Source organism: Lotus japonicus, chromosome 4, assembly GCF_012489685.1.
Source record: "Lotus japonicus ecotype B-129 chromosome 4, LjGifu_v1.2".
Lineage (NCBI taxonomy): Eukaryota > Viridiplantae > Streptophyta > Magnoliopsida > Fabales > Fabaceae > Lotus > Lotus japonicus.
In genome coordinates, this window is record NC_080044.1 from 22,957,072 (window position 1) to 22,982,980 (window position 25,909).

Here is a 25,909-nt window from a genome sequence, read left to right on the forward strand (position 1 = left end):
TTTGAATGCTAACAGAGATTTACTTGTAAAATTGCCCTCTGATTTCATCATCTTTATTATGTTCTGAATTAAAGAAAAATAAATGAAAGAAAGAAATAAGAGTTTCTAGCCTAAGCCTCAAGGGTAGGCACAAAATGTATGATCTTTTATACATAGAAATAACCTCTCATATGCTAATGCCATCTTTTTTGCTGTGAACATTGAGGCAGCGAATTCCCGGCATGCCTTTCCTCTCCTTGCTAGCCTCTGTGGTCCTTCCTTCACCACCGCTTCGAGCGCCTCCAACAGGGACTCCACATTTGGAGAGAACATGAAGCCATATTCATCATCAACCACTATAGTACCTTTAATGCTTGGAAATCTTGACGCCAAAAGAGGCTTCCCACTCATCATTGCTTCCATCAAAGTAAGATCAAGCCCTTGTGGTCGTAGTGTCGGATTGACAAAAATGTCAACAGCATTATAAAATGCTCTTAACTTGGAAGGACTCATTGATCCTAGAACAAGAACCTGGCTTCCTAAATCCTTGTACCGGTTCCCCCACGGTCCAGAACCCGCAACGATCAAGTACACATTGGGGTGCTTTGTTATTAGCCTTGAGAATGCTTCATGAAGCAGAGGATGGCCTTTGTCCTTCACTAACCTTCCAGCTACACCAAGTACCAAACTTGCATTTCTTGGAATGCCAATTTTGGTTCTGAATTCCCTTCCCAATGAAACATCTTCTCTGAAATCTTCCCCATCAACCCCATTAATAATTACATGGACTCTTCTGCTAGGAATCTGGTACACATCTCTTAGCATCTCACCACAGCTATCACTAATAGCAACATGATGAGCATAGTTTCTGAAGAATCTTATCTCATTCAGCACCTTAGGGACAACACCCTGTATGCTCTGGTTGAAAAGAGGGGACATGGGTTCATCAGGTCCACGAGCTAAGTCCTGGAAAATACTCGATTGCAAGCTCTCAAGGGCTATTCCATGCCAAGACACTGCAAGGTTTGAAAGGTTGCGAGCTAGCCAGTGAGGAAGAGCTACACTTTCTGAGTGAACAACATCAAATGGTTCTCCCTTGTTTTCCTCCACAAACTGTTCCCATGCCTTGTTGTAGCGCCATTTCCCCGGCTCGCCTTCATGGAAATGGATATAAGGCGAAGAAGAAGAAGAAGGTGCAGTTTCTTGGGGCGATGTGAAGACATGAACTTTGTGGCCGCGGTGAGCTAAGGCGGTGTGGAGGGTGTAGGCATGGCGCTCCATTCCACCAGGGGTGGTGCCAATAGGCCATTTTCTGGAGAAAACAGCAATTTTGAGAGGTTTTGGAGGTGGTTTATTTTGAGAAAATTGGAGGCGGTTCCATGAAAATTTAGCTAAACGAAGATCACCAGACCAAGGTTTTGCTTGGGAGGCAAGGGTGGTGATGCATATGGAGGATGTAGTGGAGGCGTGGAGGAGGAAAAGTACTGGTATGGTGAAGAGGACAATGAAGAAAAGGGTAGTGCAGAAGTAAAAATTTGAAGGGGAAGAAGAATTGGGTGATCTTCTGGACCTGCTATTGTTGAAGGCCATTTCCTCAGGGAGTTCTGAAGATGTGGGCATAGAGATTTTTTGAGTTTTGTTGTTTAAATTATTCTGAGACGACTCTGTTGAAAGTTATGGGAAGATGAAGAAGACTATGGGCATTTGGGAGGTAGGCACGCACTGAAGAAAGTGCGTTGAGTTGGAATCTTGTATCAAGTGCGTTCCTCACGCCTCACTTTGAGGCCAAAAAGTGGATTCATGTGATGAGTTACTTATTACAGGTTTTGTATCTAGGTAGTTGAATATGCACAAACAATTAGGCATTCCCAAACACCCATGCCTATTGCCGGCAGAGGGTTCAGATTAAGAATAATTTATATCCTAAATTCCTGGTTAAGTTTTCATAAGCTTTGTTATGGTGAGAGGAATTTAGGTACAAAAACCTGTATTATGTTCGAGTCATGAACATGTACATCACCGTGAAGCTGGTTCTCCTATTAGAGTTTTTTCGTCCACAACCAACCATATCATCATGTCAATTTTACAAATGAATTAAATCTGATGCATAGAATTATTTAAAGAATTCAATATAAAATAAAACTTATTTTATGGGTAGCTCTCTCATATATTCTCTCTAATTTATAAGTTTCACACTGCGGAGTTGACTATCTTACTCGGCTGTTTGTTTTTCAATTTTGGGGCAAAATGAGATATATAAATCATACACTTTAAGGCTTGTAGATTGAGTAAAAAGACTTTCATTTAAATATAAACAGGCCCAATAAACCTATCCAAGCTGGCTTGTTGTTGATTGTTGATGTTCTTTTTAATTACTAGTTTTTACCATGTTGGTCGTTTGATGCAACCAGCTTGTATTTGAGAGTCAAAGAAATTGTGGTTGTATAGGCACTTGCAATTGCAAGCACGTCTCAATTTATTTGTATTTTCAAAAGAGATGCTGCTTATTACCTAACATACATGCATATTAGCTTATAAAATTGCCATATTGAAGAAAGTAAACGTTTGTTCTCTCCTCCATATTACACTGCAGTCTGCAATTATATTACAGGTTTATGCTTAACATTTACCAATACAAATATTAGATACGCAGAAAATGAAAGTTTAAGAGCATTTCCAATGGTAGCATCTAATGTTAAATACATACTCATATGAGTATCTATTATCATTGGAGTACATATTCAATTCCAACATGACAAAGATGAGTAGCTGAGAATAGATACTCCAAACTAGACTTGAAAAGTGAGCTAGTATTTATTACAAACACTTACAATTAATATAATTAGAGATAAACAATAAAATATACGAATGTGATGTTTTTTGTGGGATCCACTATAGAAACTCTTAAGAGTTGTTGGGTTGGAGTAAAAAGTTAGTAAAGTGATATAGATGATGTGACACTATGGAGAATTGTAAAAAATGAAGTGTAGATATTTTAGAGCATCTCCAATGGGAGTGTCTCACACTAAAGAGACTCTCTCACTAGTGTCTCACACCATTGGAGAGAAATTGTTCTTCCATCATGTCTAATTTGGGTGTGGTCAGTGGCGGATCCAGGACCCGGGGTCAGGGGGGTCAAATTTTTCAAATGAGCACATCGATAAAAATAAATTAAAAATAACTGTAAATTAAAGCCCTCAGCATACCAAATGTAAATTAAAACACAGCAATAACGACTTATCAAGGAGCACAAGATATCCCAAAGCCAGCAAAAATGAATCTCCCAAATTCTGGTACACTCCATTGCCACAAAAACATCCAAAATCAGCCACCAATATCAACCATCCATAAAAACCAATGACATCCTTATGCAGCAAATTATGCAGCAAAAAAACAGCACCTGCACAAGTATATGATATTGACTATGAGTCTTGATCTTATATGATATTTAAACATTAGTAATGTTCTGTGGTTTGTCCCTGCACAAATAATAATGTTTGGCCCCCTAAATGCTGCCAATGCCAAGCTGTTTTGGAGGAGGGGGATGGATCTCAAACTACTCGACTGGGTTGCTTACGAATGTGATATTGCTTTTGTATTCCTTTGAAATAAATATTGTTGAACTTTCACTGATTACATATTACAATTTGAAATTTTGTACATAGATGTTATCCACACAAATTGCTTGGTCTCACATATCAAGAGTTTTCCTCCACAACATAACAGCTCTATCACACCCTGAGCATTGAATCACTCTCAATCACAACAATTGACAAATTGATTTAAGCAAATTCAACAATTGACAACATACTCTACTTAACTACTTTCAAACTCAGCAAAAGGGAAAGCAAATCAAAATAATAGCAGTTAGGGTTTTCAATTTGGGGTTTAGGTTTTCAATTTGGGGGTTTTCAATTCCAACCAACCTTCAAGCTTCAACAGAGAGAGAGAGTGGCTGAGTGGGTGGTGGCGTTGTGGCCGCCGGTGGTGGTGGACTGGTGGCGTGGTGTCACTGGTGTGGCTTGTGCTTGAGAGAGAGAGTGGGTGGTGCCTTGAGTGACAGCGTGAGAGAGAGAGAAGGTAGTGAGCAGAGAAGGATTGTGGTGGGCTGGTGGCCGGTGGCGGTGGTGCGTCGGCTGGTGGTGGTGGACTGGATCGGTGGTGGTCAGAACTCAGGAGAAGAGGTGTGTGTGAGTGAGAGAATCGTGAGTGTGGTGAGAGAGAGACTGAGTGAATGAGTGCGTGAGAGAGAGGAGTGACCATGGGACCTAGGTGCAATTTTTTAATTTCAGGGGTTCAAAAAAAAATTACTTTAGGGGGGTAGGTAGGAATTTTTTTTTCCAGGGGGTTCAACTGAACCCCCTGAACTGTATGTGGGTCCGCCACTGGGTGTGGTAGTGTAGACAATTCTCTCTCATGTGTCTCTCATAAATATGTTCATATTGCTTATCATTTAATCACCCAAAGTATGTAGTTGATTGTGGGGTCTACAAGAGAAACTTTAAAGAGTTTATGGGTTGAAGTAAAAAATTAGTGAGTGGTTTAGATGATGTGACACTATGAAAAATTGTAAAAAATAAAGTGTAGACACTCTAGTAAATGTGATGGATAAAAATGTTTTTAGTGAGTATGATGAATGTAGATGCTCTAAATCACTTTTTTTAAGAAACCAAGTGACAATAAAGAAAGAAGTCAACGGGATCAGCATGTGCATTTTGACTTAGAGTAGCTCTTTTAGGCTTGTTTGGTTGATTAGCAAAGTGCGTTGCATGATTTGAAAATTTAATAAATGTGTCTATTTCCTGCATTTTGTCTTAATATATTGAAGTTCGTCAAACAATGTGAGCGCAACGTTTGCTTGGGCATTTCAAAAAAAAAAAAAACGTTTGCTTGGGACTTCCACACACTCTCGAGCTGCCATTTCATTGTATAAAACTTTGAGCACACACCATATGGAAAGGTGGTAGCACCCTAAACGATAAATGTTATTAACAGCGCCCCATATTTCTAAGCCCAAGAGGACTATTTGTAACCCCAAGTGGCTGACTTATCAGTTATAGGCTGAATCCTCAAATTAGTCTCTGTCTTTGTGTTGCCGTTTGAACTAGATCCCTCACCGAAAAAATTTATGGGATAAGTCCATATTTTAGAAAAACGTATGGAGTCGGTCCTCGCCGGAGCTCGAAGCTTTGACAAGTGATAAAATGACATGCTAACTGTGTAAATGAAGCTGATGTGACATTAAAAAAAATTAACACATCAGAAATTTAAATTAAATTAAAACCCCAAATCTAAATCCCCAATTCAACACTAAATCACAATTCCTAACTCTAAATCAAACTCAATTCCTCAGCATCATATCTTCTTCTCATCTCACGAAAAAAAAAAATCTTCTTCATCAACATGAATTCAGATATTGCAGGTCTCCACTCCAGAACCCTGCTCTTCACCAATCATCCTCACCTTTCTCTTCCCTTCTCCATCTCCCAACCCTAACCCTCTCCTCCTTCTCTTTCTCCCAGCCATCGCAACTCCCAAGCACCTCTGCAACCCCAGATCTGCAAGGAATTAACGGAGGAGCACAGATCAGAATTGACGCCGGTGGGAAACAAGGTGATAACCTCCAATGACACCGACCTTGTGAACCAGATACTGCCGGCGATACAGAACATGCAAAACGCCCAAAGACATACTGGATCTAGGGATGAGAAGGCAGAGGGTGGTGGCGGCGTCGGGATCCCGAGAGAAAGGAGATAGTCATCAGAATTCAGGGAAGGATGGGGTTGCAGCGAGGCTGAATTTAGGTTTGGGGTAGATGAAGGTGGAGGGGCAGCACCGGGTTTCATCATGAAAGGGAGAGCTAGGATTTTTTGTGGGTTCGGTGATGATGAAACACATTTTTCTCCGCTGTGGCGGCTCCTGATACTTTCTTACCCTTCACCATCTTCATCTCCAATTGCATATCTGATATGAAATTATTTTCAAAACAGATCTTGAAACCAGTAGCTTCTCGTAAAGATGGAGGGAACGAAGATGACCATAAGCTTCTCATCAACCTACTTTGTTCTTGTTCTGATTTTTCTGGATTTGGGAGTTTAATTTTGTGGAAAACTAGAGCTTGAGAGCAATGAAATCGTTGCAAATTATCAACGTCGTACAGCTGATAACGTTTTCTAGTTTGTCACATTGTGGCTAATGTTTGGATTTTGCTTAATTTTCATATTTTTTCTAGATTGTCTGCACGTCGTGGAGTTTGCTTAATTTCTTGTGGATTGGTTGCTGTTGTCCTGGGAATGGATAATTTATGGGTAAATTTTCTTGGCTTGGTGGAGGGTTGATCTTGGATATAAAGAACAAGGATAATAAAGATGAAGGTGGGTGATTAAGATCAAGATAATGAAGAATTAAATTTAGTGCTTAATTTCATTTAATTTTTTTCATTTAATTTAAATTTCTGATGTGTTAATTTTTTTAATTTTTTTTAATGCCACATCAGCTTCATTTACACAGTCAGTATGTCATTTCATCACTTGCCGGAGCTCCGGCGAGGACTAGCTCCATACGTTTTTCAAAAATAGGGACTTATTCCACAAATTTTTCCGGTGAGGGGCCTGGTTCAGACGACGACACAAAAACAGAGACTAATTTGAGGATTAAGCCTTAGTTATAATAAACATTTTTCCATTCCCCTTTCAACTTATTTTCATCTCTCTCATTTTGGTCTTCAGCATCTACATTCATGTGCAGGATATCTCTTCGATTTGGATTTCTCCAATAGCATCACTCCAACACAAGAAGATCTTCCATCAGGTTAGAAAATTTTCTTTTGCGTCTTTTCTTCTCCACCGGTCACTTCTTCTTCATCATTTTTCATTCTCAAACATGATGTTTTTCTCCATCATCATCTTCCATCCGGTAAGAGCTCTTCTTTTTTCGCCTTATTTATCCCTTTTGATTTATCTGTTCTAATTTCGCCATCATTTCTTCTTCATATTTTTGTTCTCATGCTACGTTCTTCCCAAACGATCTTATTTGTTCTCATTCATTCTTCTCATTTTTCATCTCTCACACATGTAAGATTCATTCTTTCTTCGCAATATGCATGTTGTTATCGCTTATTCAATAGATGAAACTTAGACATTTTATTTTACTTTTGTAATTGATGCATGGTTTATTCTTTGTTGTTAATTATCAATATTATTATGATATGTTCGTAACTTCTATTTTGTTTCAGAAATATTTTTTCTTCATAAACTATTAAAGTCATCTACTTGATTATTTCTCTAATTGTGTTTCATTATTTTTCTTGCATAATTTTATGATGTTTGCTTTCATTCCTTTGATAGTTTAATCTTCACCCAATGTAAGTTTCTTGCTTTTTTTTTTTGATTAATTTATTATCAATTTAGTTGACCAAATGATAACCTTTTCTTCTAATCTTGTACAATGAAACTTCTTTTTCTCTTTTACATTTCATTGATTTAGTTTCAATTTGATTTTTTTTTTCCAGATTTTTCCATTGCTGTTTTCCATTCTTCCAATGTTACATCTTGAAAACATGTAAGTTTCTTGCATTTTTCTTAATTTTTTTTCGTAACTTTTTAAAGATTGAATCTTTATTAATATATATCATTTTGCTTTTAAAAAACGTATTATTTCATATGTGATTTTTCAGAACCGTTCGATATTCAGCAGACTTTAAATCTCAGCCGTTCGATATTCCCCTTGAACTTCTTCCATCAATGTTAGTATATAACTTTCTACTATTAAGGTCAAAATTATTTTAAAAGAAATTATTATTATTTAATTTATATGAGTTATGGAATGTCATAGGTCAAAATTAATATTAAATATGATATTAGTTATGAAGACACATATTATTAGTTTAGGTTTGTTGAAGTATTAATCAACTAATAATTATATTAATAATAAACCTTAAAAGTTAAATGTCACTCAATAAAAAAAAACTTCACTATCCCTTCCTCTTGAACTTCTATCATCAATGTCATTATAGACATCTACTATTAATTGAAAATTACTTTAAATCAATTTATTATTATTTATTTCATATGAGTTATGAAAGGGAAATTCAAAAAGGTATGCTTCAGAATTTTATGGTTCAAGCATCTTCTAGAAAACATAGAGTCACAAAGCACAATTACATGATTACTTGAATGAGCATCTCAAAAACTGAAGAGGCTACAAGTGACACTACTCCTACAGTAAAATATGATTTTGTACAATTTAATATAGTTGACATCATTTTCATGTAATCGGTCATCAATGAAGAAACTAAGGATTATAGTGCTAATTTATTTTATAAAATAAAGGACGTATAATAGCACATAGAAACTAATTGCAACTTCTAAACAACAATAATACATATGGCTTAATCTCTATAAAATTGCTTCCTTAAATGAAAATACTATGTTGTTTCTTACCTTTTTTTCCATTCTTCATTACTTTACTCTACATTGTATCGTTCTCCTCAATAACTACCATACTCAATTTTCCCAAGATGCATATTGCATATATACAAAACTTCTTCTGATATAACTTTCAGATGTCCATGTTCACAAATAAGTATTCGTAGCTTACTACTTCTCTTATTTGATTTCATCCTACTTTATATTTGGTTTAATATGAACAAACTATAAATTATTTATTTTTTACATATTTACTACTTTCAAGTTTATATATCAACGTTAATATAATTATAATTTTTATAAATACTTAATTTTATGATAACGAATAACAAAACCTAATATTAACAAATTACAAATTTTGTATTTAAGCACATATATTATTGAATTCATATGAGTTATGAAATTTCATAGGAAAAATTTTACATTAAGACTTAGGGAATTTCATAAGACACACAAGTTTGACAAAATAAGTAAATCATTAAATTCGATGCATCGCTCACAAGTTCCCAAACTAGAAAACTCCCAAACCCTATCCTCGTCTCCACTGGAAACCTCAATGACCTCCTCCTCGAGACGACGCTTCTTGACTGGCGGTAGCGACTCAAGTGGCGGAGCCTCAAACTGACCGAATACACAGCAAGCTTCCATGTCACCCCACCAAGCTGGTATTTCAGGAACTCGCCCATTCACCTCAGCATTATCATCATGCTTTGGCTCCTCAGCTTGAACATGTGTTGGGACAATGACTTGCTCGACCGGTCGCTGGGACTCAACTCCTGCTACTTCGAAGGGATCACTTTCCACTGATGCAACTTGAGAGCCTTCATCCTTCGGGTAAAAGAAACGTGGAGGTGGATATGGCATAGTGATGACTCCACCCGCCATACGTTGTGTCTCCACGACATTCCCATGCACATCTCTACTTGTAAGCCTTGCATCGCCGACATAGACTCGTCGGACTTCGGACGTGTCGGTCGCCCAAGCCCGATCTTCATTCTCATCAAGCAACGTCAGTTTCCAGGAATGGGTCGACGTTGTGGTCTTCGTCAGAACCATCTACCCCCCTCCCCCCCCAAATAACAAATAAACAAGTAGCGCAAGGGTCAGCTCGCAAATAACATAATCATAATCCATATCATAAAGCACGGTAATCGTTTATGTAATTTAAGTTTTATGACAGTTAGTTAGTTAGACTAGCGCATCCTCACATCACACAATCCACCAAAACTCCTTGGCCAATTACATACATCCGCAGATGTCCAATCACGTGGATTTGCAATGATCCACTAACACAAGTCTCACGGTGGCCGCAGTCAACCAATTCACGTGGAGCCGCAATGATCCACAAAATCTCCCTCGCGTGCAAGCTACCGTTTGTCTCTAACGACACCATCGTTCTCATGGTACATAGTCTCACCTAGACCTATGTTCCATTATTTCTGGTTTACTTGCAAGCGATTAATCTCATTCTCTTGGTTAAGGCTCTAACATTATCTTAGAGTCTTACACATGCATCGAATAAATATAACGATAGAACAATCACAGTCACATCGGGAATTACAGCTAGGTGAGCGACCCATTTAATAGTTATTCGAATGAACATCATAAAACACATCCTCATGCATGGCAGATCGTGACAAAATCATTAGAAAAAAAATCGTAAGACTCATGCATCCAAGCGAAAGAAAAGAATTCACCGAACCCACAAAACTAGGGCCGAACCATAAATAGGCCCTTAGGGTTCTAAATTTTTTTCTTTTCTTTCTCCTTGATCACATGGTCCTAATACAGCCCCAAACAATACTTTAATCATACAAGCAATTCAGAATTCATCCCAACACAACCATCATGTTATAACGTACAATTTTTGCATGGCAATCTAGCAAGCATGCAAGTAATTTTCATATGTCATCAAGATCCCAATCAAGTAAATAGTTTAGAGTATAGTGGAGCATGACATCATGTTGCAAAAATACAGCAAGCATCACAAACTCAAACCCTCATGCAAAACCCCCATAATCATAGATTCATGCATGGCAATTCATGTCAAGACTCCCTAGCATCCTACCCCTCCTAGACCAGCCCTTACCTTGGTCTTTAGGCTTGAAATAAGGATGAAGATGAAGAGTAGAATTCTGGTTTTTCCCTTCCTCTCCCACGCGTCTCCCTTCTTCTCTCTCTCGCTCGCGTTTCCTCCTCTCTCTCGCGCGTTCACGACTGGCGGTGGCTAGGGTGCAAGCGGCGGCGGCAAGGGTACAAGGAGGAGGCTTCTCTCACTTTCTCTCTTCTGGTTTACGTGTTGCAGAGGTGCACAAGGTTTCTATCTTCACATTTTTGTGAAAAGAAAACCCTTCCCCCCCCCCCCAAAACCCTCTTAACCCGCGACCTCCCCCTCTTCATGGGCTAGGGTTTTTTTTTTCAAGCCCGATCCAAGTCAACTCTCTTGACCCACTGATTTCTAAGTAATCAGACCTGAAACCCAAATAAAACCCTCCCCCTTTCTCCAAAATCAAAGGTAAATTCGAAATTAAAAAGTTATTATTTCAACAAAAATCGCTAGCACTGTACAGCCAGACCTTCGCTCACAAAAATACAATTATCTTGGGCTACAGATATCAGATTGACACGAAACCAATTGAATAATTTAGCTAACTCAGAGAGCTAAATTCACAGGCAGATTAGCAATAAAGTCAAACTTCACTACAAACTTCATTTTTATTGAATAAATCACTTAAGCATTACATAGTAAAGGTTATAGAGTCTTACAACCTTTCTCCTTCATTAAGTTGCACGTTTAGGGCTTCGGCAACGTCTTGTAGAGTGACGTCGATGATCTGGTTGTTTGCCCTGGACTTGATAGTTTCCCGGCCCTTCACCACAGCACAGTCATAGAATTCCTTGACGAGAGGCACATAAACTTCACGTTGTACCATATCGTAAACATTTTCCCAGTCTTGAAACAGGAGGTCATTAAGTCCTGCCATTTTTACAAAGGCAAAGACCTTCATGTCCAGATATCTTAGTGAAACAAGGGCATTGTCACCCAGTTTCTCAGTCTTGACTACCCCTATCTCTTGGTTTTGAACGGATCGTTGCTGATTGACCCTTTCTGTTCTTCTCTGGATGATTTCCATTTCAATCTTAGTGTAAGGTGACTTGCCACCCTTCTTGGAAGGAGCTTTGGATGAGGTTGCGAGAAATCCGACCATTTAGTTTCTGGAAGATGAAGAAATTTTGCAGAGAGAATGAGGTTGCTTTTCTTGGAAGAGAGAGAGAGCAAATTGCAAATGGGTTAGCGTGTGTGAAGTTTACGAAATCTCTTAGGGATATGGTGATTGAGAATATGGAATGACGGTTTTGGAAAAATGTGTGATTGCCGGTTATCTTTGGAGAGAGAAAATATTAAATAAATAGGTTGTGGTTACACGCACGGTTAAAGCTGATTGAGTAACTGCTCCGCATTGAATGTAATGTGACTTGTCAGAAGGGAACTGTTGAAGCACGTGCCACAGATATGATGACGTTGAACTTTGACAATTGCATTGCCAGCTGTGAATGAACGGTAGAGAAGATAAATTCATAGTACGATGTAATCACTAAACGATTATCATTAGCTTCTTGCTGATGGATATGCTGAACGATACATAATTTTGTTGAACTGGTTGATTCACGGAATGGTACCTGCAAAATAGAAAAACTGCGTTTTCGTACCTTCAATGAGCAGATTGCATATTGATCCTTTTTCTCAAGTATGAGAATCTGCCTTCCAGTAATGGTTTTGTGAGAATGTCCGCAAGTTGATCTTCAGTGTGCACATGAGATATATCAATATGTCCTTTCGCAACGAGATCTCTAATGAAGTGATGTTTGATTTCAATATGCTTTGTCCTTGAGTGCTGAACTGGATTCTTTGCTATATTGATGGCACTTGTATTGTCACATAGCAAAGGTATGTTGTTCTCATGGATATTGTAATATTCAAGTTGATGCTTGATCCAGAGGAGTTGAGTACAGCAAGAACTAGCTGCAACATATTCAACTTCAGCAGTAGATAGAGAAATGGTGCTTTGTCTTTTGCTAGACCAAGAAACTAAATAGTTTCCTAGAAAGTGACATCATCCACTGGTGCTCTTTCATTCAACTCTATCTTCAGCATAGTCAGCGTCACAATACCCGTTTAACCTGAAATTACTACATTTCTCATACAGTAGACCAAGATTAGCAGTACCTATTAAATATCTAAATATTCGTTTAACTGCACTAAGGTGTGATTGTTGGGGATTTACCTGGAATTTTGCACATAAACAAACGCTGAACATGATGTCAGGTCTGCTTGATGTAAGATACAGAAGAGATTCTATCATTCCTCTGTACGATGTTGGATCAACTGGTGAGCTCTCATCGTTCTTGTCCAGAATGGTGTTTGGATACATTGGTGTGTTCATCTCATTTGACTTATGCATGTTGTATTTCTTGAGCATGTTCTTTATGTATTTGGTCTGATGTATGTAGATCTTGTCTTTCTCTTGCTTGATTTGGAGACCAAGGAAGAATTTCAGTTCTCCCATCATGCTCATCTCGAATTCGCTTTGCATGAGTGTGGAAAATTCTTTGCATAGTTTATCACTGGTGGCTCCAAAAATAATGTCATCAACGCACAGTTGTACAAGAATGTAATTGTCCTTCAGATGTTTTCTGAACAGTGTGTTGTCGATCTTTCCTCTTGAGAAATCGTTCTTCATGAGAAAGCTGCTTAGTTGGTCGTACCATGCTCTTGGTGCTTGCTTTAAACCATAAAGAGCTTTCTTGAGTTTGAACACATGTTCTGAGGCTGATTGTAAGACCCAAGATTTTAAGCTTAGAATAAGTGGAAGAGATTTCCATTTACGATTAGGCTTGATGTATCGTGAAAGGAAACCTGAACAAGAGTTTACCAAATGAAATAAATTTATGAAGGAGAAAGTTCAGGAAAAGTCAAAGGATCGTATCGAAGTCGATAAAAGTTATAGCACGATCGTTATACGCTTAAACCTAGGTCAGAAACCCTAATATATAGCTAATTTTCATTTATAGGCACGACGGAAGTTAATTCCAAAAATCTTCAGAGAAATGTTAGAACTTCTCTTTTTCCATATATCACAATCGTTTCGAGGCGAAACTCTAGGATCTACGAACGTCCGATTCCAATCATCGGAAGTTTGCCGAAACCGAAACCCTGGTATTTCAAAACCCTAGAATTTCTCGACAATGAAGACTTTATCTATTCAGAGCTTCAAATGAATATTCTACACGCGTACACCCATTTCTCTTGATGATTTCAATCTTTCTTCCGAAGGAAGTTTTCTATTCCGACATTCGATGCAAAAAACAACTTATCGGGTAAAATAGTTTTATACCGACTATGCATTAGTTGCCAAAAATACAAGGAGACCTCTTTATAGTTTTGGAATTCTTTTGCCAAAACATATCTATTAATTCACGGAGAATGACGCCGGAAAAATCAGATTCGCGAAACTTTCATTTTCCCGCGTTTTGCCAACCTCTATATATAGCCAAGAAATGAGAAAAAACAAATATCTTACCCATTTCATCCAAGGAGGCCGCGAGTTTGAGAGGAGAGGAGGAGAAGAAGATTTTGTTCAATCCTTGCTTGATCGTTGATTAATCAGTTGCTGCTTCAAGGTTTCGAGGTATAGTCGCTAATCCTTACCTCTGATCGCTTTTTCCATAGCTTTTCTGTAGAGTTTTCTGAGCGGATAGTTTATGGGTTTTTGCAAAACTATCCTGAATCTTTCATTTCTGATTCTAAACCTCTTCTATATGTGCCCAAGATCACTCCTGCCGGATTAGATTTTCCGTTATGTCGCCGGAATTCCGCCGGAATCAATTTTAGCCTTAAATACCCATTTTTGGAGTTTTTGAGGTAAAGCTTCAACCTTTAGGCTAAAAACTATCGCCTTAGCTTAGTGTTAGTAGGATTAGTTTTCATAAACGTCGTTAGTAACGTCCCTGCAAAATTTGGTTTTTGGGATTTCAGTTTTGAAATTTCTAAGTTAAAAATCATGACCAAAATACCCCTGCGACAGTTTTTGATCCGATAATTTTTCCGAGTTCAGAATACCCTTAGTTACGGCTAATGAAAGCATAGGAACCAAGTTTGATCGAAGAAAAATCGAGCCCCACAATTGTGAAAAGTGGCCGAGCCCTATAGGGGAGGAGGAGGAAAATTCCTTTTTCGAAAACTTGTTCTTTCGCGCTAGATTATCGTACCTCGGAGTATGTACTACTTCGGGTAACCTTAGTAAGTATTAGTAGCTTAGTTTCCGATAGATTTTGATAGAATTCTGTGGTTTTACTTTAAAGGTTCTTTTGAAGAATTTCCTGAAGATCAAGGAGCTCATTGTGAAGGAACGTTTGAGGAGAACGCTGGAATAACCAGAGGTAAGGGCAACTTACCTTACTAGCTAATGCTTTAGGTGTGGACGCATTCGACTTGATTTACTGTTTATGCACTTGTTTGTGTATGATTGGGAAAATGTTTTCTGAGGCTTCGGCTGACAATGTAGATGATTCATCTACTGACTGTTTTTGAGATTGAATTATATGCTATGTGCTATGTGGGTAATCTAGGATGTGTGGTGCATGCCTTATATGCTAAGTGCTATGTGGTTATTGCTTATTATGTTGATATATGACATGTTGATTGATGGTGCTGAGTTATTTATGCTTTAGCAATGAAATCTGAGTTTCTGAATAGTGAGAATAGCGGGCAGGTCATGCCGATTTTATTTTGAGAGTTTTGGGGAAAGTTTGATAGGACGAATGAGATTCGGGCCTTGTTATGGTGTTTTATGGATCGAGACATTCTCTGGAGTCATTTGGGGATTTGGAGATCCCGAGAATTTATAAGAATTGCGATAAGGCTAAAAGGATATTATTTTGTGAAGAAAACTCATAAGACCTTAAACAACCTCTAAATCTTTAAGTAATGATAATAATCTCGAAGGAAGCTTAGGAGTCGAATCTTAGTTTTGGAAAACGAGAAGTGTCGTCGGATCCAAGTGTTGAGATATTGAGAGGTTTTGAGTATGTTGATACTCTTGTGCTCTGGGAGCAGTTGTGTTGTTGGGCTATCTGAGAGATAAGCCGGGAAACGGGTAGTTTCCGAGCATGTTGATGCTCTTTGCTCGTTGAGCAGTGTTGACCATCGGATAGAGATGAGTCGGATGATTTGGAGATCATCATGAGATACAGTTTATAACTTCGGGTACAGTTTATACCTTCGGGTACCGTTTATGCCTTCGGGTACAGTTTATGCCTTCGGGTACAGTTTATACCTTCGGGTACAGTTTATACCTTCGGGTACCGTTTATGCCTTCGGGTACAGTTTATACCTTCGGGTACAATTTATACCTTCGGGTACCGTTTATGCCTTCGGGTACCGTTTATGCCTTCGGGTACAGTTTATACCTTCGGGTACAGTTTATACCTTCGGGTACAGTTTATGCCTTCGGGTACAGTTTATACCTTCGGGTACAGTTTATACCTTCGGGTAATTCGGACATCGACGGGGGATATGATCGACCGTGAGGTTAGGATCGACCTGTTGATTGTCGGGCATAGCGGAGGGAAAAGTCGACCCGCAGGGTTAGGACTGATCCGGCTATGTCAAGGTTGTAAGTGACACTCGGGGGTTATGGTCGACACAATGCCAGTGTGAGGACCGACTCAAACGTGCCCAGCCTATTCTTTCTTCGGGTAATTCGGACATCGACGGGGGATATGATCGACCGTGAGGTTAGGATCGACCTGTTGATTGTCGGGCATAGCGGAGGGAAAAGTCGACCCGCAGGGTTAGGACTGATCCGGCTATGTCAAGGTTGTAAGTGACACTCGGGGGTTGTGGTCGACACAATGCCAGTGTTAGGACCGACTCAAACGTGCCCAGCCTACTCTTTCTGGATCCGTCGAGAGTGACGTTGCATTGACATATCATGCACTCTAATTGTATCGTTATGTGTTTTGATGAGTTGATGTTGATAAACATCGTTATGTGTTTTGATGAGTAGATGTTGATAGATATCGTTATGTGCTTTGATGATGGAATTGTACTAGAGATTTGATAACATGCTATGTTTAAACCTTAGGGTAGACAATGCAGAACTTATATGTATATAGACAACATATATATATATACCCCTTATACTTTATCTGGTGTCTTGTATTCTCTATCCTATATTCCGTAAGTTGACCCTTGCACGTGCTACCTGTGTTTGGGGGGCTATGTATGCCCTTTTTGTCAGATGTCGTTGGTGGATTCTTTCGTGATTCGTCGTCGTTCGGGGAAGACCCGGAGCGAAATGACTACTATTGAGCCTTCGACGTGGACCCGGACTTCATGCATGACCAGATGGGAGTCGATGATGGAAGTATGGGGGATGGGTGATTAGAGTCTATTAAGGTTGGGTGTTAGTGTCATAGCTCTGACTTATTCTTATTTTTGGAGGGCTTGTGTTGCTGACACTTGACCTATCATTTTGGGGATTGTACATTTTGCCTACGGGCGTTACACTTTTCTACTTTCCGTCACTGGAGGTTACTCGTGACGAGGTCGCTACTTACAGCGGGGAATGTTATATGTATTGTGTATTAGTTCTGTTACCTTTCGCATTTGGGTTTTATTTATTTCAGTCTTGTCTTAGTTATTATATCGGAAAAAAAAAATATTCACGTATTTCCGCATTAAGTTTACTTTTGGTTACTAAAGTGACGCCACCGAAATCGGGGTGTTACACTGATGGTTCTTCAAATCCTGGGGGCTGCTTCACTTAGACTTCTTCTTCAATTACTCCGTTCAGAAAAGCACTTTTGACATCCATTTGATATAATTTGATAGAGTTTTGACATGCAAAAGCTAGAAGAATGTGAATTGCTTCAATTCTTGCCACATGAGCAAAGGTTTCTGTGTAGTCAATTCCTTCTTGCCTTGTTCCTTATTACTTTCCCATTTTCATCCATCTTGTTCCTGAAAACCCACTTGGTACCAATGATTGATTTTCCTTTAGGTTTTGGTACAAGTGTCCAGACTTCGCTTCTTTCAAACTGATTCAGTTCTTCTTGCATGGCTAGGATCCATCCTTCATCTTGTAAGGCTTCATCTACGGTTTTAGGTTCAATCTCTGAAATGAATGCGCTGTTGGATTCTTCTCTAAAGGCTGATCTTGTCTTGACTTTTTCTGAGACACTTCCAATGATCTGTTCTGGTGGATGATCAGATTTGTATTTCCACTCCTTTGGTAGAGAGATACCACTTGAAGTCATTACATGATCAGACGGTTCTGGAGAGTCTGATTGAGATGTAGTGGACTGTTCTACATGTGTGATGTCAGAAGTTGAACTTCCTCGGAGATCTCTTCATTCTCTCGATCAGATAGATCAAGATTTAGAAAGTCTCTTTCCAAACTATCAGTTGTTTCGGTTGAGTGATCGTCAAACTTGACATTGATGGATTCCTCGACTGCTTTCGTCCTAGAGTTGAAAACTCTGTATGCTTTAGAGTGAGTGGAGTATCCAAGGAGAATACCTTGATCAGACTTGTTGTCAAACTTTCCAACATTGTCCTTGGTGTTCAGAATGAAGCACTTGCATCCAAAAGGATGAAAATGCGATACGGTTGGTCTTCCACGCCATAGTTCATAAGGAGTCTTCTTTAGTAACGGTCGCATGGATATTCTGTTTTGGATGTAGCATGCAGTTTCAATAGCTTCAGCCCAAATGTACTTAAGTAGAGAAGTTTCACTTAGCATCGTTCTTGCCATTTCTTGAAGTAACCTGTTCTTCCGTTCAACAACACCATTTTGTTGAGGGGTTCTGGGAGCTGAGAATTGGTGAGTAATGCCTTCTTGTTTACAGAATTTTTCAAATTCTTCATTTACAAATTCTCCTCCTCTATCACTGCGGATGGTTGTGATGCAGTAACCTTTTTCATTCTAAACTCTCTTGCTGAACACTTTGAAAGCTTGGAAGGTTTCATCTTTGCTTGTTAGGAAGAATACCCAACAAAATCTTGTGTAGTCATCGATTATGACAAAACAATATCTTCTTCCAGAGATACTAGCTACTCTAGTAGGTCCAAACAGATCCATATGTAAGAGGTCCAGAGGTTTGCTAGTACTGACAAAGTTTTTAGCACGACAGGAGGTACGATGTTGTTTGCGTTGAACACAAGCAGAACATGTAACATCAGATTTGATAGTTAGTTTTGGCAGACCACGTACTAAGTCATTACTTATGATTTTAGTGATGGTCCTTAAGGAAGCATGCCCTAGCTTCCAATGCCAAAGCCAAGTATTGTCCTATGATGATACTAGACAAGTTACATTTTGATTTGCCAGATTTTCCAAGTTCGTCTTATATAGATTCCCTTCTCTCTGAGCTTCAAAGATGATCTTGTCATCGGTATCAGTGACACTACACTTCACTTTATTAAAGGAAACAGTGAACCTACTATCACATAATTGACTTATGCTAAGTAGATTGTGTTTTAATCCTTTAACTAACAAAACATTATTAATCACAAGAAGTGGTTCCTTACCGACATTAACTTCTCCAACAATGAGTCCTTTCTGATTTCCTCCAAAAGTAACTGATCCACCGTTCTTTCTAGTTTGGATCTTTGGGAACATAGACTTTCTCCCGTCATGTGACGCGAGCATTCACTATCCAGGTACCATTGTTGGCGTTTCCTTCGTTCTGTTAAATAAGTCTGCAACAGAGATAATTGACTTTTTAGGTACCCAGATTTTCTTGGGTCTTGGAGGGTTAGTAGCATTTTTAGGAGGAACCTTCTTTTCATAAGAAGTTTTCCTTTCATCTCGCTCAATTTTGCAGTTCACAACATACTTAGTTTGACCAGACTCAGACGACTTTAAGGATATGTCAGACATGTTTTCACTAGATGAGGCTGATTCATTGTCAAAACCTAATCCGCTTTTATCATACAGTTCGCGACTGTTGCCGCACAGTTTAACTAGATTATCATGACCAATTGTGAATGTAGATAAATCATCTATTAAGACTTTAATTATTTTCTTCAAAGTAGTTACTTCCTTAACGAAATCTTGTTCCTTTAAGGCAGTGTTTTCTTTAACTATGTGGTTCTTTTCTGTCAACACTTTTTCATGCTCTAGTTGTAGCTTAGCAAACTGGTTCTTCAAGGTTTTGTATTTTTCAGATAATGCATATGAATGTTCAAGTAGTTCATTGAATTCTTCTTTAAGATTTTCAGGTTTTACCTCATCATCCTCTTCATCGTCTGAACTTTCTGCAGATGCCATGAGAGCAACGAGTGCATCTTCATCATCATCTTCTGAACCGTCCTCAGAGTCATCCCATCCGGCTGCTAAGGCTTTCTTTTTCTTGTAGAATGGTTTCTTGATTGACTTTTTCGCAAGTCTTGGACAGTCCGGCTTGATGTGACCTTGCTTTTTGCATTCGAAGCATGTAATGTTGCTCTTGTCTATATTTGAGCCGCCTTCACCTTTGTGAGTGAAAGATTTATTTTTCATGCTTGATTCTCGTTTGTTGTCTTTCCTTGATGTTCCTTTTCCTTTTTGTCGTTTGATCCACATTCTCTTGAACTTCCTGTTGAAGAGAGCTTGTTCATCCTCTGACAGTTCTTCTGAGGATTCTTCATTTTCAGATTGTTCCTTTGTTTGAATGGCTTTTGAACTGTTTGCTTTGAACGCAATGCTCTTCTGCTTCTTCAGTCCTTCGTCATTAGCCAGTTCTATTTCATGAACCTTTAGAGATCCGAGGAGATCTTCCAGTCTCAATGTGCTGAGATCTTTAGCTTCTTGAATAGCGGTGACTTTGGGTCTCCATCTCCTGGGAAGGCATCTTAGAATCTTTGTGATTTGATCAACATTTTCATATTTGCGATCAAGATTCCTAAGACCGTTAACGATGGTTTGGAATCTTCCAAACATATCATCAGTGCTTTCATTTTCCTTCATCTTGAAGGTTTCATATTCAGCCACAAGTAAGCTCACTTTGGCTTGTCTGACATTTGCTATACCCTCATAGGCAAGTCCTAGAGCTTCCCAGACTTCTTTGGCTGTAGCTAGACCATCAACTTTGTCCAGCTGAGATTTGCTCAAAGCACATAACATGAACAACTTTGCTCTAGCGTTGAGTTGATAGTCTTTGCGTTGTGCTTATGTTAGTTGATCTTTCTTTATAGGTTCTCCAGCATCATCTTTGTGAACAATGTTGCCATTTTCAATGATGTCCCACAGTTTGTAGTTTGAGGACTCAATGAATAGTTGCATGTGGATCTTCCAGTACGGATATTCAGTTCCATCAAAGAATGGAGGCTTGTTGGTGGATGAGCCCGTAGCTATTGCTAGATCTTCTGCCATGGATCTTTACTTTACACCTGTTTAAGATGTTAGTTTTCTAGAGACTAAGCTCTGATGCCAATTGAGATGCAAATAAGTATCACAAGAAAGGGGGGTTTGAATTGTTTACTTGAAATTTACTTTTTAAAACTTTGTTTTATGAAAAGAATATAAGTTCTTTTGTAAAAACGTTTAAGTATGACTTTTCGTAAATTGTTCAGTGCAGCGGAAGTAAAACAATAAATGAGACAGAACGATCAGCATACAGAGATTTATACTGGTTCACCCTAAACGATTGGGCTACGTCTAGTACTTGGCCACCACCAAGATTTTCACTAGCAAGTATCAAGGACTTCTCCAATACAAGTATTCGACAGGACTTCTCCAAGTATTATCACGGACTTCTCCAAGTATTCTACAGGACTCCTCCTACAAGTATTGTTCATGACTTCTCCAAAATCTTACAATGATTTGAATCACTCTACAGGATTTCTCTTCTTTCAAGAGTAGTGGTAGAGAATTTATGGCACTGGAACTCTAAGTGTTTTGGATTCAGATTTGACTTTGGATCACTTATGAGTTCTAACAAAAATGTAAAGAGAATAAAGAGATATGACTCTTTTAAGGTACGAGGTTTTCTCTTTCACTTGCAGAAGTAATGACTTGTATTTGACACTAAAGAATTTCTGCTTGAGCTTTGAATGCTTTTGAGAAGTTTGGAATGAATGCTTGAATGCTTGTTTTCTTGGAATTGATTCTCTCTTACTTCAGATCTTCAAGAGTGTCTTAAATACTTTCTTTCTAGTGTTGTAGCCGTTGAGAGATGAGATCCAATCGTTGTATTAGCCGTTATGAAGTAAGATCGAACCGTTGATTCAAAAGGTTTGGTTGGTAGCTTCATTAAATGTTGATTCAGAAGAAAGTCTATCCTTTAGCTAAAAAGATGATATTTTTCAGCTAGTAGGTGGTGATAGACTTTGGGCTACTTTTCAGACATGGGACAATTTGGCAATTTGATGTTGACGGCTTGTACTTTTCCTTGTTGGTCAGCGTGCCTGTTGCTGAAGTAGATTGTCTTCACGTGATCTGGTTTGAATATAAGTTGATTAGTTGTCTTTTGATTTGAATGTTGGACAACTGGTTGTAATCAAACTAAGACTTTGGCGCTCAAAAATTGTCTTTGATAAATCTGACTGACGACGTGTCATTGGACAGTCAGAGACTTTAGGCTGGATAAAAGTTAGTTTTCCTTTGCAGAACTGTTTTGTAAAAATAAGACTCTTCTTCTATCTGATATCTCTTTCTTTTTTTGAAGTGATAGAACGTTGAAGCGTATAGCATTCTTTTGAGTTTCTCCTGAAATCAGAAACGTTAACAAGAGTTTAATTTCCAGCGAAACTTCTGGTATAAAATTGTTATGATCAAAATAAGATTTTAAAACGTTATGATGCGTTTGAACTTAACATGTACCTCATCGTCCTCATCATTGTCTGAGCTGTTCACAGATGCCATGAGTGCGAAGAGGGACTCTTCATCATCATCTTCTGAGTTTTCATCAGAATCATCCCATCCTGCCACCAAGGCTTTCTTTTTCTTGTAGAACGACTTCTTGGTAGGCTTTTTGGCTAGCTTTGGACAATCTGGCTTGATGTGTTCTGGCTTCTTGCACTCAAAGCAAGTGATGTGACTTTTGTCTGCACTTGGACCACTTTCACCTTTGTGTGTGAATGATTTCTTTCTTTGACTTGGTTCCCATTTGTTGTCTTTCTTTGATGGGCTTTTTCCTCTTTGTTGTTTGATCCACATTTCTCTTGAATCTTCTGTTGATGAAAGCTTGTTCATCATCTGATATTTCTTATAAGGTATCTTCCTCATCAGACGGTTCCTTAGCTTGGACAGCCTTGGAACTTTTGGCCTTGAACAAAACGTTCTTCTGCTTCTTCACTCCTTCATCTTGAGCAAGTTCTATTTCATGAACTTTCAGAGATCCGAGTAGATCTTCAATCTTCAAGGTGATAAGATCCTTAGCCTCTTGAATAGCAGTGACTTTAGGCCTCCATTTATTGGGAAGACATCTTAGAATCTTTGTGATCAGATCAATGTTCTCGTATTTGCGATCAAGATTCCTAAGACCATTGACAACGGTTTGGAACCTTCCAAACATGTCGTCAATGCTTTCATTCTATTTTATCTTGAAGGCTTCATATTCAGCCACAAGCAAACTAACTTTGGCTTTTCTTACTGTAAGGCCCAAGTTTTTCAGCTTATGCTAAGTGAATAAACTTTCTTATTCACGATTAGGGTTGATGTAATGTGAAGGGAAACCTGAACAAAAGTTCGATAAATGAAATATATTTATGAAGGAGAAAGTTCAGGAAAAGTTCAAGGATTGCATTATGATCGATAAAAGTTATAGCACGATCGTTATACGCTTAAACCTAGGTCAGAAACCCTAGTATATAGCTAATTTTCACTTTTAGGCACGATGGAAGTTAATTCCAAAAATCTTCAGAGAAATGTTAGAACTTCTCTTCTTCCATATATCACAATCGTTTCGAGGCGAAACTCTAGGATCTACGAACGTCCGATTCCAATCATCGGAAGTTTGCCGAAACCGAAACCCTGGTATTTCAAAACCCTAGAATTTCTCGACAATGAAGACTTTTTCTATTCAGAGCTTCAAATGAAGATTCTACACGCGTACACCCATTTCTCTTGATGATCTCAATCTTTCTTCAGAAGGAAGTTTTCCATTCCGACATCCGATGCAAAAAGCAACTTATCGGGTAAAATAGTTTTACACCGACTATGCATTAGTTGCCAAAAATACAAGGAGACCTCATTTTAGTTTTGGAATTCTTTCGCCAAAACCTATCTTAGAATTCATGGAGAATGACGCCGGAAAAATCAGATTCGCGAAACTTTCATTTTCCCGCGTTTTGCCAACATCTATATATAGCCAAGAAAGGAAGAAAAACATAAATTTTCCACCATTTTCCCCACCCAAACCCGCGGCCAAGAAGAAGAAGAAGGAGGAAGAGATTTTGTTCAATCCTTGCTTGATCGTCGATCAATCAGTTGCTGCTTCAAGGTTTCGAGGTATAGTCGCTAATCCTTACCTCTGATCGCTTTTTCCATAGCTTTTCTGTAGACTTTTCTGAGCGGATAGTTTATGGGTTTTTGCAAAACTATCCTGAATATTTCATTTCTGATTCTAAACCTCTTCCTTATGTGCCCAAGATCACTTCTGCCGGGTTAGATTTTCCGTTATGTCGCCGGAATTCCGCCGGAATCAATTTTAGCCTAAAATACCCATTTTTGGAGTTTTTGAAGTAAAGCTTCAACCTTTAGGCTGAAAACTATCGCCTTAGCTTAGTGCTAGTAGGATTAGTTGTCATAAACGTCGTTAGTAACGTCCCTGCAAAATTTGGTTTTTGGGATTTCAGTTTTGAAATTTCTAAGTTAAAAATCATGACCAAAATACCCCTGCGACAGTTTTTGATCCGATAATTTTTCCGAGTTCAGAATACCCTTAGTTACGGCTAATGATAGCATAGGAACCAAGTTTGATCGAAGAAAAATCGAGTCTCCTAATTACCTAAAGTGGCCGAACCTATTAAAGGGGGAGGAGGAAATTTCCTTTTCCGAAAACTTGTCTTTCGCGCTAGATTACCGTACCTTAGAGAATAGTTTACTTCGTGTAACCTTAGTAAGTATTGATAGCTTAGTTTCCGATAGATTTTGATTGATTTCTGTGGTTTTGTTCTAAAGGTGCTTTTGAAGAGTTTCCTGAGGAACAACACTTTGAGTGTGAGGAAGCGTTTGACGATCATTCTGGAGAACCTACAGGTGAGGGCTACTCACTGAATCTCTAGTTAATGCTTAGGGTCGATGCTTTCGACATTGTTTACTGTTTATGCACTTGTTTGTGTTTGATTGGAAAAACGTTTTCTGAGGCTTCGGCTGACAATGTAGATGATATATCTACTGAATGTTTTTGAGATTGACTTACATGCTATGTGCTATGTGGGTAATCTAGGATGTGTGGTGCATGCTTTATATGCTAAATGCTAAGTGTTTATAATGAGATTTATTGATATATGACATGTTGTTGATTGTGATGATTTAAATATGCTTTGCACTGGAATATGAGATTCTGAATGGTGAGAATAGCGGGCAGGTCATGCCGATTTTATTTTGAGAGTTTTGAGAAAGTTTGATAGGACGAACGAGGTTCGGGCCTAAATTTTGTTTAGTGGATCGAGACATTCTCTGGAAGCGACTTGGGATTGGGAGATCCTGAAAATGTATAAGACTTGCGATAAGACAAAATGGAATCTATTTTATAAAGAAAACTCATAAGACCTTAAATAACCTCTAAATCTTTAAGTAATGATAACAACCTCGAAAGGAAGGCGTGGAAGTCAAATCTTAGTTTTGGAAAACGAGAAGTGTCGTCGGATCCCAGTATTGAGAAAGTTGAGAGGCTTCGAGTATGTAGATGTTGTGGTGCTGTTGGAGCAGCGTTTGTTGTTGTGCTGTTGGAGCAGCTATTGTTGTTGTGCTGTTGGAGCAGCTATGTTGTTAGGCTATCCTGGGGATAAGTCCGGGGAATTGATAGTTCCCGAGTATGTGATACTCTTGTGCTGTTGGAGCAGCTATGTGTTGTGGTGAAGCGTGTCTTTTGGTCGCAGAATCGACCGTTACCTTAGGGTAAGCTTTTAAAGACTTTAATTTACCTAGAACACGTGGCGACGTGTCGAGTGAGATTCGGAGACGTTGTTTGACTAATCATCCTGCATACATGCAACATTAATGAGGTATTAACACAGGACGTACTCTGGACCTCGTCGGTTTCCAAAATGGTCATAAGACCCGGAATGCCGTGTAAGAGCGTTTTTAGACGTCTCTTGTAGCAGACCGAAATGGCAGACCTACGGGTTTACTGCTGATCTGACTACCGCTGTTGTTGGAGTAAGAGGCACGCGGTCCGAAATGGCTCCGCCGTGGCTGGTGTTAGGGCTGATCCGTTGATGTCCATCCGTTTCCGGATTGCATATTGGTTGACTGGGTTAACCTGCATTGCATATCATGCAACATGCATAC

The 25,909-nt window shown here is 38.8% G+C and overlaps 2 protein-coding genes and 2 long non-coding RNA genes across 5 annotated transcripts; 1 reads left to right on the plus strand and 3 right to left on the minus strand.

The window, feature by feature from the left end:
- Window positions 1-18: 18 nt before the first annotated feature.
- Window positions 19-2,031, minus strand: LOC130710207 (uncharacterized). Its single transcript, XM_057559390.1, has one exon. The coding sequence runs from the start codon at window positions 1,597-1,599 to the stop codon at window positions 118-120; it is 1,482 nt and encodes a 493-aa protein (XP_057415373.1). The 5' UTR covers window positions 1,600-2,031; the 3' UTR covers window positions 19-117.
- Window positions 2,032-2,732: 701 nt separating this feature from the next.
- LOC130710209 (uncharacterized) lies at window positions 2,733-4,248 on the minus strand. Its single transcript, XR_009010325.1, has 2 exons — window positions 3,906-4,248; window positions 2,733-3,379 (listed from the first exon to the last, which is right to left on the minus strand). It is a non-coding gene; the product is annotated as an uncharacterized LOC130710209 (long non-coding RNA).
- Window positions 4,249-5,250: 1,002 nt separating this feature from the next.
- Window positions 5,251-17,290, plus strand: LOC130711696 (uncharacterized). 2 transcript variants are annotated; one of them, XR_009010741.1, is made up of 7 exons: window positions 5,251-6,353; window positions 6,476-6,581; window positions 6,727-6,789; window positions 7,490-7,539; window positions 7,655-7,723; window positions 14,769-14,846; window positions 16,709-17,288. It is a non-coding gene; the product is annotated as an uncharacterized LOC130711696 (long non-coding RNA). The 2 variants fall into 2 exon arrangements; XR_009010742.1 differs by lacking the exon at window positions 14,769-14,846 and having other exon boundaries at window positions 16,709-17,290.
- A 486-nt stretch (window positions 17,291-17,776) lies between these two features.
- LOC130712495 (uncharacterized) lies at window positions 17,777-22,648 on the minus strand. The gene is made up of 3 exons (XM_057562325.1): window positions 22,274-22,648; window positions 19,191-20,548; window positions 17,777-18,359 (listed from the first exon to the last, which is right to left on the minus strand). Exons 1-3 carry the CDS (start codon window positions 22,646-22,648, stop codon window positions 17,777-17,779), a joined length of 2,316 nt encoding a protein of 771 aa, XP_057418308.1.
- Window positions 22,649-25,909: the final 3,261 nt, after the last annotated feature.

Bases quoted from the DNA above. Each gene is read 5' to 3' on its own strand.
- LOC130710207 (XM_057559390.1), bottom strand. From the start codon at position 1,599: ATGCCCACATCTTCAGAACTCCCTGAGGAAATGGCCTTCAACAATAGC.
- LOC130712495 (XM_057562325.1), bottom strand. From the start codon at position 22,648: ATGATGAACAAGCTTTCATCAACAGAAGATTCAAGAGAAATGTGGATC. The intron at 20,549-22,273 runs GTACATGTTAAG...AGCAAATCTCAG, and splicing joins ACAATGATGAGGACGATGAG to CTGGACAAAGTTGATGGTCT. The intron at 18,360-19,190 runs GTCAATTATCTC...AACCATCCGCAG, and splicing joins AAAATCTGGGTACCTAAAAA to TGATAGAGGAGGAGAATTTG.